Source organism: Hippocampus comes, unplaced genomic scaffold (genome assembly GCF_001891065.2).
Source record: "Hippocampus comes isolate QL1 unplaced genomic scaffold, H_comes_QL1_v1.1 scaffold132, whole genome shotgun sequence".
NCBI lineage: Eukaryota > Metazoa > Chordata > Actinopteri > Syngnathiformes > Syngnathidae > Hippocampus > Hippocampus comes.
The window spans coordinates 3,685,781-3,700,719 of record NW_017805467.1 but is presented as its reverse complement, the minus strand read 5'-3'; the positions used below and the strand labels follow the sequence as shown (position 1 = coordinate 3,700,719).

The 14,939-nt window shown below is 40.4% G+C and overlaps 1 protein-coding gene across 5 annotated transcripts in view; it reads left to right on the top strand.

Moving 5' to 3' along the window:
- Positions 1-14,731, top strand: part of csnk1g2b (casein kinase 1, gamma 2b) — a 38,256-nt gene extending 23,525 nt beyond the window's left edge. For 2 of the 5 annotated variants that reach the window (XM_019875228.1, XM_019875233.1), the window contains 9 exons: positions 3,575-3,723; positions 4,965-5,199; positions 5,551-5,636; positions 7,638-7,722; positions 7,808-7,956; positions 9,949-10,032; positions 11,218-11,319; positions 11,950-12,056; positions 13,594-14,731. In XM_019875228.1, coding sequence (XP_019730787.1) covers positions 3,575-3,723; positions 4,965-5,199; positions 5,551-5,636; positions 7,638-7,722; positions 7,808-7,956; positions 9,949-10,032; positions 11,218-11,319; positions 11,950-12,056; positions 13,594-13,648 — 1,052 coding nt within the window. In that variant the 3' untranslated portion in view covers positions 13,649-14,731. The remainder of the gene's footprint in view (positions 1-3,574; positions 3,724-4,964; positions 5,200-5,550; positions 5,637-7,637; positions 7,723-7,807; positions 7,957-9,948; positions 10,033-11,217; positions 11,320-11,949; positions 12,057-13,593) is intronic. The other 3 variants (XM_019875229.1, XM_019875231.1, XM_019875230.1) reach the window with 3 other exon arrangements.
- The last annotated feature ends 208 nt before the right edge of the window (positions 14,732-14,939 follow it).

Genomic DNA, 14,939 nt, shown 5'->3' with positions numbered 1-14,939 from the left:
AGGATGTGGATAAGCTCCAGCTGCAATTTCTACTGCAGTGTAAACAGGATATAAATTTAAAGTGCAACAAAAATGTTTTATGTGACTATGTGTCAGATGTCTCGAGCTAAATCAACAAAATGTCGCACGGATTCTTTCTGCGCTAGGTCGTCAAGTAAAACTTGCCATCATTTGTTTCTTTGGTGCGCTATCTTCTTCTTCTTCTCCTTTCGGCACGTCCCTATTCAGGGGTCGCCACAGCGAGTCAGTAATTTCCATCCGCCCCTGTAAACCGTCCTACCAAATCGCATGGTCGTCTTGGCAAAAGTTTTACGCCGGATGCCATTCCTGACGCAACCCTCCCCATTTCTCCGGGCTTGGGACCGGCACTGGGGAACAGTGCACCCCCAGGGGAGGGCACTGCCCCCCAGCGGCTGGGTTTCTTTGGTGCGCTATATGGGCTGAAAAATACGGTAAAGATTGTTGGTTTTCCATGGCAAACATTTTTCATCTCAAATTTCTATTGCATGCCAATGCAAATTATGTGAATTCATACTGAACGTGTGTATTTGAGTATTTGATAATTAAGGCAGGTGGGTACTTAATTAATCTCAAGGGAAATTCTTGAATGTCTAGGAGCTGGAAGTCATTTTTGGATGTGTTAATGTTTAAAATGAATGAATTGGTTACCGTTTATACTAGGTTTTACAGAGGAAGTAAATATTTTATTACCTTGTCACTCTTTTTAAAGGCCGTTCAATTTGTCAACATGTTTACAACATGCTCTGCCGAATATTCAACCTTTCTTTTTCAAATTATTTCTCTTTCTCAGGGCAGGTGCCCTCTCTCTTTCCTCTTTTGTGGTCGTCATTGTTTACAAGCTTGCGTAAGCTGGCTCGTTGACGTCTGTCTGCAGCTTTGGCCTCTATCGCCTTTTGGTCATTCGTGTAGACTTACTTATTGTACATACTTTTGTGGAGGGTACCTGCCACTCTGTTAACCTCCAAGGACCACTGGAAAATTCCGCTTTTTCCTGGAATATGAAGAGCCAGTGACACAGCCCTGATGATTCAGTAACAATTGTTCCTGCTATGATCAGAGCCTTAGAGGTCATCTCTCAGTGTTGGTACCACGGCATGAATTTTTGGATGGAAAATGATGCCATCTTCGAAGCATTTATCTCAATGTCTCTCCTAAATGAAAGGTCTCTGTATTGAGTTTGTCTCGAATGATGTTACAGTATCTTCATTTACTGTTCTTGTGGCTGGCTTGCATTCATGGATAAAGACGGTGTGTTGTCAGACAGATAAAATATAAACGTTACCTTTTCTCAAATTAGCAATATCAGTTTAAAAGATGAAAATAGCATTCTTGTGTATCTTTCATTTTGTCAGTCTCGCCTCAGCCTGAACAAGACATGCCATTGATCTTATTTCAATCTCGGGAGGACATCTCCTGAGCATTTGGGCTAATGGAAGTCACTTATCTTCGTCCTCTTCCTCTCTTCATAGTCTAAATGTTTAATATGCATTCACTCCCTTCAGCTCTTCTCCCTGGCCATCTCCCCTATTCCCAATCGCTCTCATCTCTGACCCTCAACTCTGACATTTCACTGTGCAGCAACATTGTCTTCAGCTGCCGTGATGCAGCTTGATAAGGCCTGCAGTAGATACAATAGGTGGAATTGTCTCCAATTATGGTAACAGGGGCAGAGCACCACTGACGATTGGTTTGGCTCGAAACCCAGCCTGTTCTTCACAACTCAAAAGAGATAAACGTGTGTACTGTTGAAGTGTAGCACATGGGAGAATTGCACTGCTGTTTATTTTACTCTTCATGAAATCTTGATAAGGCGGAGAAACCTTTTCCCTATTACTTTTATGACACGATGCATTTTAAAAAGTGATTGCGGCACACACAACCATTTAGCTGCTCACATTCACCAGCTCAGTGTTCATTCACTCATTTTCCTTTTGTGATGGCCATGCTTTCCATTAACCTCTTGTGTCATGGGCTTCGTTACTTGGAAAATCTTACAGACTTAAGTGCAGGAGTAATGGGGATTTGTTTTTGTGTGTAAATTCTATTTAAATTCTTCAAGCAGAAGTTGTGGCAAGATGTGGCGAACAACACAGTTTCTGTGTGAATGCTCAAGTGCCGCTTAAGAGATTGAGATTTATTGTTACTTCTCCATCACAGTGTATGTTTACTGCAATGCTCGGGCTTCATTCTTTTATTAAAGCAATAGAAATCCTTTTAGTTTTTTTTCTCTGCTGAAAATCAGCGATGTGGGGACGACATCCTTATCATCTGTGATAGTGATGATGGTGGCTTTATCCAACACCAACTATTTTTATATCTGTCTTCCAGTATATGCTTCTCACATTGCGTTGAGATTGATTTCCACAGTGTCTCAGTCCAGTTCATCTTGTCCTGGAAAAACCCAATCTGTCATGTCAACAACTGCTTCAAAAACGTAAATACAATGACATTATACCAGCACAGTGTAACCCGCTTATACATTAAAAAAAAAAAAGGGAGAGAAAGGTTTCAACAAAAACAACTACAAGTTCCCCTCAAGTTGTTCCACAAAATCTGACATTCTCTGGTGACCAATCAACAGGAAATTGTGTATCTTTGTACTGTACCACTGCAGTTGGTACCCTTGCAGCAGCCCCAACAAAAAAGGTGCAGATCAGTGATTTGTACCCCTTACATTTTCTCACAATATTGTATTTACACCCAAAAATTGTGTGTTCCGCTAAACAAAATTTAACTGAACCGCAGCATTTGCTGGAAACGCGGATTGGCAGTCATACTGTAACTCATACATCACGTATGTTGGTTAATCATTTCTGCAAAATCTCATGATTTGTGGATTTTGTCAGATGGGTGTTATGTTGATGCTCAAGTGACCCACACTCCTGTAGACCTTGACTCTGCTGAGGGTTTTCACTGATGTTTTGACTTAATTTTTAAAAGCAATCTACTGTAGCTTTGAGTGGATTGTGGTGATGTTAGTATCTTACACCTCACAACAAAATGGGGTGTGGTGGTGTCATGCAGAACTGTAAATATATCAGAGGTTCAGATAGTGTTACGCTCTTGACCTTTACGCTTTGTCTTTATTCCCACTTCAGAGAAGTCAGCCACTCCTTTTCCCGATAGACCTGTTGAAGGAAGCAAACAAACGTTTTCTTATTGCTGGAGTCGTACTTTTTCTTGTCAGGAAATATGCAGAGGTGCAAATTGGTCATTCCATCCACACAGGACAACAGGACAAATATTTTCTTATCATCTTTTATCAAATTGAAGTTGATGGTGTAAAGTGGGATATTTGTTTCTTTTTTTGTTGTTGTTGTTTTTTTTTATATAAATGACACCAGATAGATTGTGAATTTGAATGCTGTCCATTAAAAATTAAAAAAAAAAAATCAATTGTCATAAAAAAGATAGATTGTGAATTTGAATGCTGTCCATTAAAAAAAAAAATCAATTGTCATAAAAATTTTAAAAAAAAATCAATTGTCATTTCAATACTGGTCAAGGAAGGCGAATTTAAAATGAAATGCATTATTTGTGCATTCTCCCACAGAGGGAATTCCACAGGTGTACTACTTTGGTCCTTGCGGGAAATACAATGCTATGGTGTTGGAGCTGCTTGGGCCCAGTCTAGAGGACCTGTTTGATCTTTGTGACCGCACCTTCTCCCTCAAGACCGTCCTGATGATAGCCATACAACTGGTGAGGCTGAAAGTTAACGTCAACAGATTTGAGTGTGCATTTGTGAATTGTGTTCATTCAGAACATGAATTGTGTTTTTTATAGGAGACTATGCATGTTACCATCACTAAGCAAATGTTTTACTATACGGGCTAAACTACACCTACACACCAGGGATATTTTATTGAACAAAAACTGACAAAATAACTCAAACTAAAATTGAAAAAAATGTTTTTATTAGCTAAATAAATCAAAATTGCTTTAAAATGAAAAAAATTACTGAAACGACATATTACTTTTACAAAACTAACAAAGACTAACTAGAACTACATCGAAAGTGTCCTTCGTTTTGTGTTTGGCATTTTCTACATCATCTCTTTGGGTTGATTTTAAATGTGATTTAAAATCTTTCATGGCTACAGTAATTCGCTCAAAAGGTTGTGCAACAAAATATTAAGTCAAGGGTACCATCATTTTTTTCTAGGCTGCTTTTTGAACCACAATTTAAAGGCCTGATCAAAGCCTGTATGATTTTCATTGGTGAATTTTCATCCATCCATCCATCCATCCATCCATCCATTTTCTAATCCGCTTATTCTCTTGAGGGTCACAGGCGTGCTGGAGCCTAACTCAGCTGTCTTCAGGCAGTTGGTGGGGTACACCCTGAACTGGTTGCCAGTCAATTACAGGGCACACATAGACAAATAACCATTTCACAATCACATCTGGGGACAATTTATGGTGTTCAATTAATCACATCTGGGGACAATTTATAGTATTCAATTAAGTTAACAGTGCATGTTTTTGGAATGTGGGAGGAAACCGGAATACCTGGAGAAAACTCACCCAAGCACGGGGAGAACATGCAAACTCCACACAGGAAGACCGGTTCCTGTAATCGAACCGTGCACCTCTGCACTGTGAGGTGGACGTGCTAACCAGTTGACCACCATACTACCCTGGTTAATTTTCTACGTATTTGTATTTGTATTTTTTTTTTTAATTAAGAGAGGGTAACCAACAATTTTGTCTACATGTGTATGTCATAATACCATAAAAATGCTTTATTGATGAGATGACACCTTTAAATAATTCATATGAAGGATGACCCATGTCAAATATCAAGTGATTCTAGTCTGGGAACTTGAAAAAGGTATTGTGAAATTAGTCCCTAGACAAGCATCAGTATTGTAAAACAACAGGGAAACTCAGTGATTCAGACATTTCTAAAACCCTGACTCCCCTATTGTCATCTCGTCTAGATTACGCGGATGGAGTATGTCCACACAAAGAGTCTGATATACAGAGATGTGAAGCCGGAAAACTTCTTAGTTGGGCGACCAGGAAGCAAAAGACAGCACACCATTCACATCATCGATTTTGGTCTGGCCAAAGAGTACATAGACCCTGAGACCAAAAAACACATCCCGTACCGGGAGCACAAGAGTCTGACTGGAACAGCACGCTACATGAGCATCAACACACACCTGGGAAAAGGTGAGTGAGAATATCATCTTGATTCTCTTTTCCACATGTGCTGTATATGTTCATTAAACTATCCATGAATTTGTTTTGGACCGTAACTTAGTCCTTTTTAAATTAAATGTTGAGATAAGCGTATTTTTCTGGCTATATGTTGCTCTGAAGTTGTACCGGTCAAAAGATGTATCATGAGTTAGAAAAAAAAACCTGAGGTTTTTCCTCAGTACTCACTCCAGTCGTAGATTTAACTGACTCGTTCTCCTCTTAATCTGATGGATTGCTCATCGGCACCCGGGCACCCACTGTCATTGGTGAATGAAAAACTATTGCTTTGTGGTACACCATTTTGTTGTTTGTCATTTTCAGAGCAAAGTAGGCGGGACGATTTGGAGGCCTTGGGTCACATGTTTATGTACTTCCTTCGAGGTAGCCTCCCTTGGCAGGGCTTAAAGGTATAGTACTGCATTGTTTCCAATACACATGAGTGTCGTCAGCTGTGTTTTGCTTTGATTTTACCTTTTCTGCACTCCCAAGTGCAGTCTCTTGCATTGTTTATCTAGATGACCTTGGGAAAATAACTCCATCCTCTCATATGGGAATGAATTCAAGGTCTATTCTTGTGTTGTATTTTTGGCGTCAAACCAAAGAATGGACAACAAAGTCTCAGTGTCAGCCTCAAATTTCACTTGTTGGATGCTTTTTTTTATGCCTTGAATCGTAAAAATGACTTTAGAGGAAGTTGACTTGAATTGTAGGCTGGTTCTTGTCAGAGCAAATGATAACAAGAATCTACTCAGAAATCGTTGTCTAATGATGGATTTCTCACCAGGTATGATCCAGACTGTCTCTCTTGCAAATTATAAGAGCAGAGTGAGACATCTGAGCATTTGTTATGTGGGAGGAAGCCTGTTGTTGATGAATGTGAGGGATGGATGATTGTGGGGGAGGTTGCATGGCTTGGCCAAGCCAAATTGTCATCAATATGTAACATGGCAGCAACCATAAAATACACTGACAGGGTAGAGTGACCAGTACTGGAATTCACAATGTCAACACACTCAATTGGCCTTGGTCACAATTGACGTATGATTCGCAAAAAATTATTTCTACAAAAGAAACCCAATCTCTTCATTTTGATTTCTTATTAGAAACATACCCCTGGCATTTTTATGGGTCGTGTCGCGAGTTTTCCATTTTCTTTATATTTTATTTCCTCTGATTCCCCTTATTACATAGTTTACATGTGGATCACGACAACCGACAACCATGTGACCCGCCATGTAGAAGAACTCCTTGTAAAATATTAGCTGCAACATTAATATGCTACAGCTATTTGAGGGTTGTAGTTGCACTGCATTGAAGGAATGGTCCTCTTTTTTTTTGCCCCAACAGAAAGTCTTTTTGAGATTTGCCGATTCACAATGTTAACTTTGAATATCAAGAATATAAATTTTATATTATTTGTTTATTATTCCTTTTAAAATATTAATTGACAAGGCAAAAAGATGGTTAGCTAGAGATACATGTTAGCCTATGCATAGTTGACTATTCAAAAATCACCTGTTGTGTTGTTTTTCCCTAGAATCTGTGCTGTGCTACTTGCCGGAAAAACATCTATTTGTGGTTTTTGTGCTTTTTCTATAATGCTCTTAAGAACCCACAAGATGACGTCAAAGCCCTGGCTTATAGGAAAGTAGTAATTGTTGTCAAGGAAGTATGTTGAAATGATACATTACATCTCGACTCGACTGAGACACTAACATATTTGTATGCAGGGAGGAGTTTAGCCTGGGTTGTTATAGAAGTTTATGGAAAGTGCATGTTCTTGTGCACTCCTGTGCATGTTTTTTTTAAATTCTTTCATCTGTCCTTTTATAAATATTTTTGAGGAATATCTTGCAAGATGAGTTTGAAATTATATTTTAAGTTTTTTGGCATTTTAGTTTTTGTTTTTTTTTTCAGCTTGAAAGAGTTCATTTGAGCATTTATAAATAATTTAAGGGCAATATTAATTACTCGGCTTTAGCAATTAGTTTTAGGGCTCTGTCCCTTTACCGTACTGTACTTAATTTTTCACCCATTATCACAAACTATTGATGACTCGCAACAACCACTTATCTTGCTAATGCAAATATGAATGTTCATTGACATTTGAAATGCTAAATGTCTTGTGTTGTTCTTGTTCTCCAATTTAATGTTGCATTCAACATTAAGACAATATTGTTTAAAAAAAAAAAAAAGAGTCTTTTAAAAAAACAGCATTTTTATATACTGTAGTTGCCAAGTTTTTGTCTGTCAATGGTAGGACAAAAGAACACAGAATGAAATAACTTGCAAAGAATCCAGTGTACAGAAATTTGAATGTGCCATCTATTTGTTCACACTGTCTTCAGTTTTGGGCCAGACCAAATTTCAGCTTGATAATGATGCATCTTTTCTTTTTCTTTTTTTAGGCGGAAACTTTGAAGGAGAGGTATCAAAAAATTGGTGACACCAAACGAGCGACCCCAATAGAAGTGCTTTGTGAAAGCTTCCCTGGTGAGTGGAATCCGTCGATTGGAGCATATTAATATCATTCTACTTTGAACCATCGCTTTTGATGCTAACGCCGTTTTCGATACAGAAGAGATGGCCACCTACCTGCGATATGTGAGAAGGCTGGACTTCTTTGAGAAGCCTGACTACGACTACTTGCGGAAGCTCTTCACTGATCTGTTTGACAGAAACGGCTACGTCTTTGACTATGAATATGACTGGGTCGGCAAATCCCTGGTGAGTGTCCTCTAAAACCTAGAAATTATGCATTACACTGGACTGCAATAACAGTCCAAGTACCTACGGTGCATTTGAGAAGTCTTCACAGTGCTACGCATTTCATGTTAGAGCCTCATCCCAAAATTGAGTACATTCATTTTTTTCCCGTCAAAATTCTACACACAATACCCCATAATGCCAATGTTTAAAAGTTTGAAATATTTGCAAGTGTATTTAATATAAAAACTAAGACATCATATGTCCAGATGTAGTCACAGCCTAAGCTCAGTACTTCATTTATGCAACTTTGGAAGTAATGACAACCTTGAGTCTTTTTGGATATGATGCCACACCTATCTTTGGGCAGTTTTGCGTATTCCTCCTTGCAGCACATCTCAAAGTCCATCAGGTTGGATGGGGAGCGTCAGTGCACAGTCGTTTTCATATCTCTCCAGAGATGTTCAATTGGATTTAAGTCTGGGCTCTGGTTGGGCCACTCAAGGACATTCACAGAGTTGTCCCGAAGCCACTCCTTTGTTGTCTGTGAGCTTTGGGTCCTGGTGGAGGGTAAGCAGTCGCCCCCAATTTGAGGTCCTGACCACTCTGGAGAAGGTTTTTATCTAGGATTTCTCTGTACCTTGCTTCATTCTTCTTTCAACTAGTTTCCCAGTTCCTACCGTTGAAAATCATCCATACTTCATGATACTGCCATGACCATGCTTCATTGCAGGGATGGTATTGGTCAGGTGATAATCCGTGCGTGGTTTCCTCCAAACGTGACACCTGTCATTCACGGCAATGAGTTAGGATTATTTTTTTTTTTTCTTTTTAGACTAGAGTATTATCTTTCTCACGGCCTGAGAGTCCTTCGGGTGCCGTTTGGCAAACTCCTGGCAGGCTACCATGTGCCATTTGCCATGGCTTTTGTCTGGCCACTCTAGCACAAAGGTCAGATTAGTGGGAGTGCTGTAGGTTGTCCTTCTGGAAGATTCTCCTCTCGCCACAGAGAAGCACTGGAGATCTGACATAGTGACCATTGGGACTTCTTGGTCACCTCCCTAGACTAAGGCCCTTCTCCTCAAAGTGCTCACTTTAGACGAGCTGCCAGCTCTAGGAAGAGTTATCCCGATTCGGAATTTCTTCCCTTTATGATTGATAGTTTATGATTGATGTGCTTATTGGAACCTTCAAAGCAGCAGAAATGTTTCTGTACCCTTCCCAAGATTTGCACCTTGATAAAATCCAGTCGTGGAGTTCTACAGACAATTCCTTTGACTTTCATGTATGATTTGTGCTGTGACATGTGCTTTAGGGCGTCATGGCTCAGAGGTAAAGTGGCCGTCTCCCAACCAAGAGATTGGGGATTCGATCGCCGGCCATTGTGACCATGTCAAAGTGTGTTTGAGCAAGAAACTGAAACCCCAGTTTATCCTGATCCTGGGTCATGAGTAAATAGATGAGGAAATTTTGTGACGCACTTTGAGTACCGAGGATAGAAAAGCTCTATACAAGTGACAGCCCACTGTCACCTGTGGGACCTTATGTAAGAGTTGTGTGCCTTCCTAAATTATGTGCAGTCAACTGAATTTACCACAGGTGGACTCCAATTAAATAACGGTTATCTTATCTTATCAATTAAGACGTAGGAACCTCTCAAGAATGATCAGTTGAAATACAATGCGCCTGAGCTCAATTTTGAGCTTTGTGTCAAAAGCTCTGAATACGTTCATGTGATTTCAGAGGGAGGTTTTTTGTTTTCAAAAACATTCAAAATTCAAAAACTTTTTTCCCCCCACATTGTCATTATGGTGTGCTCTGTGTATAAATTAGTAGGGAAAAAAAAGAGTGAATTCTATTGTGTAATATGGCCGTATCAAAATGTGGAAGAACTGATGTGCTGTGAATACTTGACGGATGCAGTGGATATAACATCCTTTCCTTTGTTATTCCGTGCTCTGTTTTCAACTCGTTCAGATGTTCTGTATTTGACTCTTTTTGTGTTTGTTGCAGCCCACACCAATAGGCCCTATCCCCAGTGATGCTCCCCTGCAGCCCAGCAGCAGGGACAAAGCACAACAGCAGACCAAAAACCAGGTGAGGTCATTAGCAATGTTACATAATCAACACACTCTTGCCAGTCCGCCAACCGACTGACCAACCAACCCAGTCATTCAAGTTCCTCTTCCTGATTATTCTCGCTGAATCCAACTGTAAGCAACTTCCTTGAGAAAATGGCTGCCACTCATTTCCACACACGAATGCAATGACAGTGATGTTAAATAGTGAGTCATTTGTTCCAAGTCTCCGCCAGACAGTTTACATTTACCTGCACAGTCATGAGTTGAATTTTGCTGCACTAGCTGTCAACCAAATCACTGTTTCGGTATTGACTTTATTTCTGATACCATGCCACTCTAAGCTTTGGTCATTGCATGCCTGTTTTGAAAATACAGACTGCATTGTTCATATCAGTATTGACAATACAGTATATGCTTAGTGTGTGACCGAGCGTGGACTCCCCCCCGCCATCCCCCCCATTTTACCAGCCATATCCAAGCCTTACCTTGTTGTTAGTCTTAGTAAAAGATAAATAGCTTAGAATGACTAATATACAAAACATTTCTGATAAACACAGATATGTATACAAGTATACAAGTCATTGTTTCCATGAAGGACACACGAGGTGTCTCATTTAGAATTTTATGGTCGGCGGCTTCTTACTATCAATTGCATCTCTTATTGCTCTCGATGAAACATTGTGACCTCTCACGCCCCACCGTCACTGGCATGCACATTGCCCATGGCTGTAAACTGTAATATCCTGATCCAGTACAGTTCAGCATTAAAATAGGCTAAGGGGAAGCACTACAAATTTTCTAACGGCACTTTGTAAATTGACAGAACAGCCTCATCATACATAGCTGTGTCTATTAAACATTCAGTGCCAGTAGGTTTGATCAAGGCTGTTTTTCTTTTACTCCTGCATGACTTGTGTTGATCTGTGCTTCATATAAATTTTGCTTCCCTCTTCTCCTCTATTTAACATTGTATGTCTTAACAAGCCTGCTTCTGCTTGGGAGATGTCTTCTGTAATTGTTTTGTTTCTTTTTGTTTTCCTTTCTTTTGTTTTTACTCACCTACCCCACCTCTTCCTTGTCCCTTCTCTCCCTCACTACTCTACCCTCACCCCCACTCCCACCACATTGATCCCCTCACTTCCTTGCCCCTTCACCACCACCTGCGTCTTCAACCTTTTTTTTTTTTTGCAATTGCATCAAGTCGCCTGAGCCAAAAGGAAGTGAGTCTCAGCCCACCCCTGTGACCAATAAGGAGACTTTGGGGTCGCACCTCACAGCTGAGCGGCTGGGGGGCTCTGTCCAGGTACTGCTGCTAATGCTGCTGCTTGGATGGCTAGTGCATGAAGCTGTATGGTTACGTGTGCCGGTGCTGTCATCCCTCACACACTTCACGCTGCCTGTGCTCTTTCCAACCCTCTGCTGTGTGCGTTCGTTCAACTGGCTGAATCCCTGTGCGTCCGTTCTGTTTGCTCACAGCGGCAGTTTGCTTCATCTGCTAATTGCCTGTTACGTGAGGGGGCGTGCAGAGGTGACATATAGCAGCAACTGTCATGACATGATGGTTCGGTTAGCTCAATGAGGGAGCTTTATATATTTGTACAATAAATCAATTATTTTCCCTCGCAGCAATTTACAATTCCATTGCCATTTCCCATATTTGCTTGGAATAAGTATTTGGTAGAGCTCCTGAAATCAGAAGCCTTCATTGTTAATGCTGCAACTCAATTATGCCACCCAGTGTTCGGCCAATAGTACTGCAGCTCATAAGCTTCCATGAAGTTGCTTTAGTTGGAGCGCTCCCAAGTGACTGCACAATTTGATCCGCTCAAAGATGGCTGGCACACAGATACAGTATGAATATGGGTCTTTGCATTCTCGCCCTACTCTCTCATGTGTGAGTGTTTTTTGAGCTCTTTGGTCTCTTTGTTTCCAGGTGATGAGCTCAACAAATGGCGAGCTGAACACTGATGATCCCACAGCTGGACACTCCAATGCTCCCATCACTGCTCCCACCGAGGTTGAAGTGGCCGACGAAACCAAGTATGAGACCTACAGTGCCTTTCTTTTTTTTAATTTTTCTTTTGGGGTGGGGGGGCGGAGGAGGTGGGTGAGCCACCCACCATTTTTTGTGGGAAACACTATTTGAGGTATATCCCTGTTTATCATGAAATTGTTGTTGTTTAAATTGGCATATATAGTCACCCAGTTGTAGCCAAAATGTTAATTTCTATCGATACTCCCCCTGCTAGAAGGAACATGGCAATGTAACCTGGTCAGCCACACTCACAAAATGGATGTGGAGACCAAGCCCTTCACCGCAGCTGGGGCTTGATTCAAAATGAACTGTCCAATCAAATTTGTTTACTTGCTGTGACGTATCCATCGTGAACAACGTCACTCTTTGGCTGCCAAAGTCCATCCTCATATAACATTCAGAATGGCGTGAGGGAGAGATGCTAGTTTTTTTTTTTTTTTTTCATTCAGCATTATATTCAGTTTTAAATGACCAGAAACACACATAGTCATGGAAGACCTAGAAGCTGGCAGTATTTATTTGAAAAGATGATGTGGAGGTTTTTTTCAACATCACGTCCGCTCTTCGCTGTCTGTTTGCTCTGGTTTGCCATGCCTCAGAAATGCGCTTGATGCGACTACACACCAGACTCAATTGCTTGTCCAGCGATGAGTCTGGATTTACAGTCTAGAAAAAAATAAGTTAACAGAAAAACAAAATACAGATACAATCTTTTAAAAACAGCAACATTACACGTCTAATAACCCTACAACAGTGCTTCTTTGTATGAGGATATTACCAGATTTACAGTAGAATTTGCAGTGGCTCAGGTGGGTAGACAGTAAATAGTATGAGATATTATATGGGAGAACATGTACATTTGTGCAGCTTCTGTCGACATTTGATTTCTAAGGTGCCTGAAGGGTGATTTTGTGACTTTGACTCACTTTACCAACATGAAAAGTGAGACTGATATGGAAATGGTTGAGCAGTGGAAGTGATGACCTCGTAAGTAGGGTAGAGGCTTGGATATAATATATTAATATAATCTGATTATCATAGATGCAATAAGGATAATAGCCAAACCAATAATTGTGAATCTCCTTCCCCAACAAAGAAATGTGTCATAATATCGAGACTGACCTGAGAGAGAGAGCATGGTGCCACAGGACATCCAAAAGGGAAAAAAAAAAAATACAAGAAGCAATAATAGTAATAGACAAAGACAACCCGAAGGAGTCAACTGTTGACTTGGACTAGCATTTGGAGGGAGGGGATCAATATATGAGTAGACATTGAACCTGTTTGATATTGACCACTGTTAACCCTGGCGGGCTTCCAAGCAGACTGAGGAGGAAAGATTTCTCTCACACCAAATCACAGGATAAAAGGTCAGGATCGTCTTCGAAAGATGTCAGACAATCAGGTCTTAAAAGTGGTCCAATTATTGGTACGTGTGCGCCCCATTCTTGATTAATTATGGCAGTGCCCCCCCCCCCCCAGCTATTGTATACACAAGAGGGTTTGTTTTTAACAAAAATGTCTCATCTGTTTATCCTCCAGGTGCTGTTGTTTCTTCAAAAGGAGAAAGAGGAAAGCCCTCCAGAGGCATAAGTGAAGGAAGCGATTGGAGAGAACTTGAAACCTTGTTATCACTGTCAAGTTTTAAATGGAAGCAACTACACAGAGCCCTCCCTGTCCTTATTTCTCTGCCCAGATTCCCCCTCACCTCTTTACCCCCTCACTTTACTTCCTCCTCACTCTCCACCGTCCCTGCCCCTGCTTCTATCTTTCTCGTTCTCAGTGCTCCCTGGCTGCTGGCGTGTTCAAGGAATGTTGCAGTCATACTGACTCACAACAGACTCTGATTCCTTGATCAGCAGAAAAAAAAACTCGCCTGCATTACAAAGAGGGAGGGGATTGGGGGGCTTAAGGAAAAAATGTTTTAAAAAGCTGTAACAATGAAACTGTGGCGTGAATATGAAAAAAAGATACTGTTTGAAACAGTTGTTGTATTCTAGATTCCATAAAGGTTTGTTGTTCCAACAGTGAAACAGCTGTTGATCAGGGGGAACCATCAGAATTCTGCTCCTTAAGAAACTTTTTATTGCTTTCCTTTTCTTCCTTTGGTGTGTGTTTTGGGATCAAAGTAAAGAGGAAAGGTGAAAATATGATCATGTTAATTCTGAGAGACAGGAAGCTTTTCATCTATAACAGAATTTGGAGGATTTTTATGTTTTGTTTTCTTCTTTTTTTGTAATTGGATCCTCATTTTTCAAAGTCAAATCCCTGCGTTGAAGACTTATTTTTATGTTATAGTGTTCTGGAGTTCCATTTTTTTCCCCCTTTCCTCTGGCTTTCTTTTTGTCTGTCGACGTGGACTTTGTAGCACAGTCACTGGCCTCAGGTACTGTGGAAGATCGAGAGAAACAGATATTAAGCTCTCTTACTATTATTGCACTTTTGGAAACATCAGAAAACAATTACAGTGGAAACTAGGTTTGGAATTAACAATTACGAAAACAAAACTTAATAAAGACTGATCTAGGAAGAGTCCTTCACGACGCTTATATCTGAGTTATGGCCGAAAATGCTGATTTTACGTTGGGGAAGATGTCTTTCAACTTTTATTTCTTACATCAGAATAATTTACCAGGAAATCATAGTTTGTGCCTTTCTAAGTAAAATGTTTAAAGCTCAACAAGTGTCCCGCCATGACATTTTATCCCAAATGTTTACAGGATTACTGTGTCAATGTGTGAATGCCTGTGTGTTTATCTGCACAGACTTGCAGTTATTGTGGAAGTGAAGCATGGTCAATGAACTTGCACGTCACGATCACTACGCAGTATAGATTTTGCGCTCTAGCAGGACTATCACCACATCAGTGAAGTGGTGTGTTGTGTGAT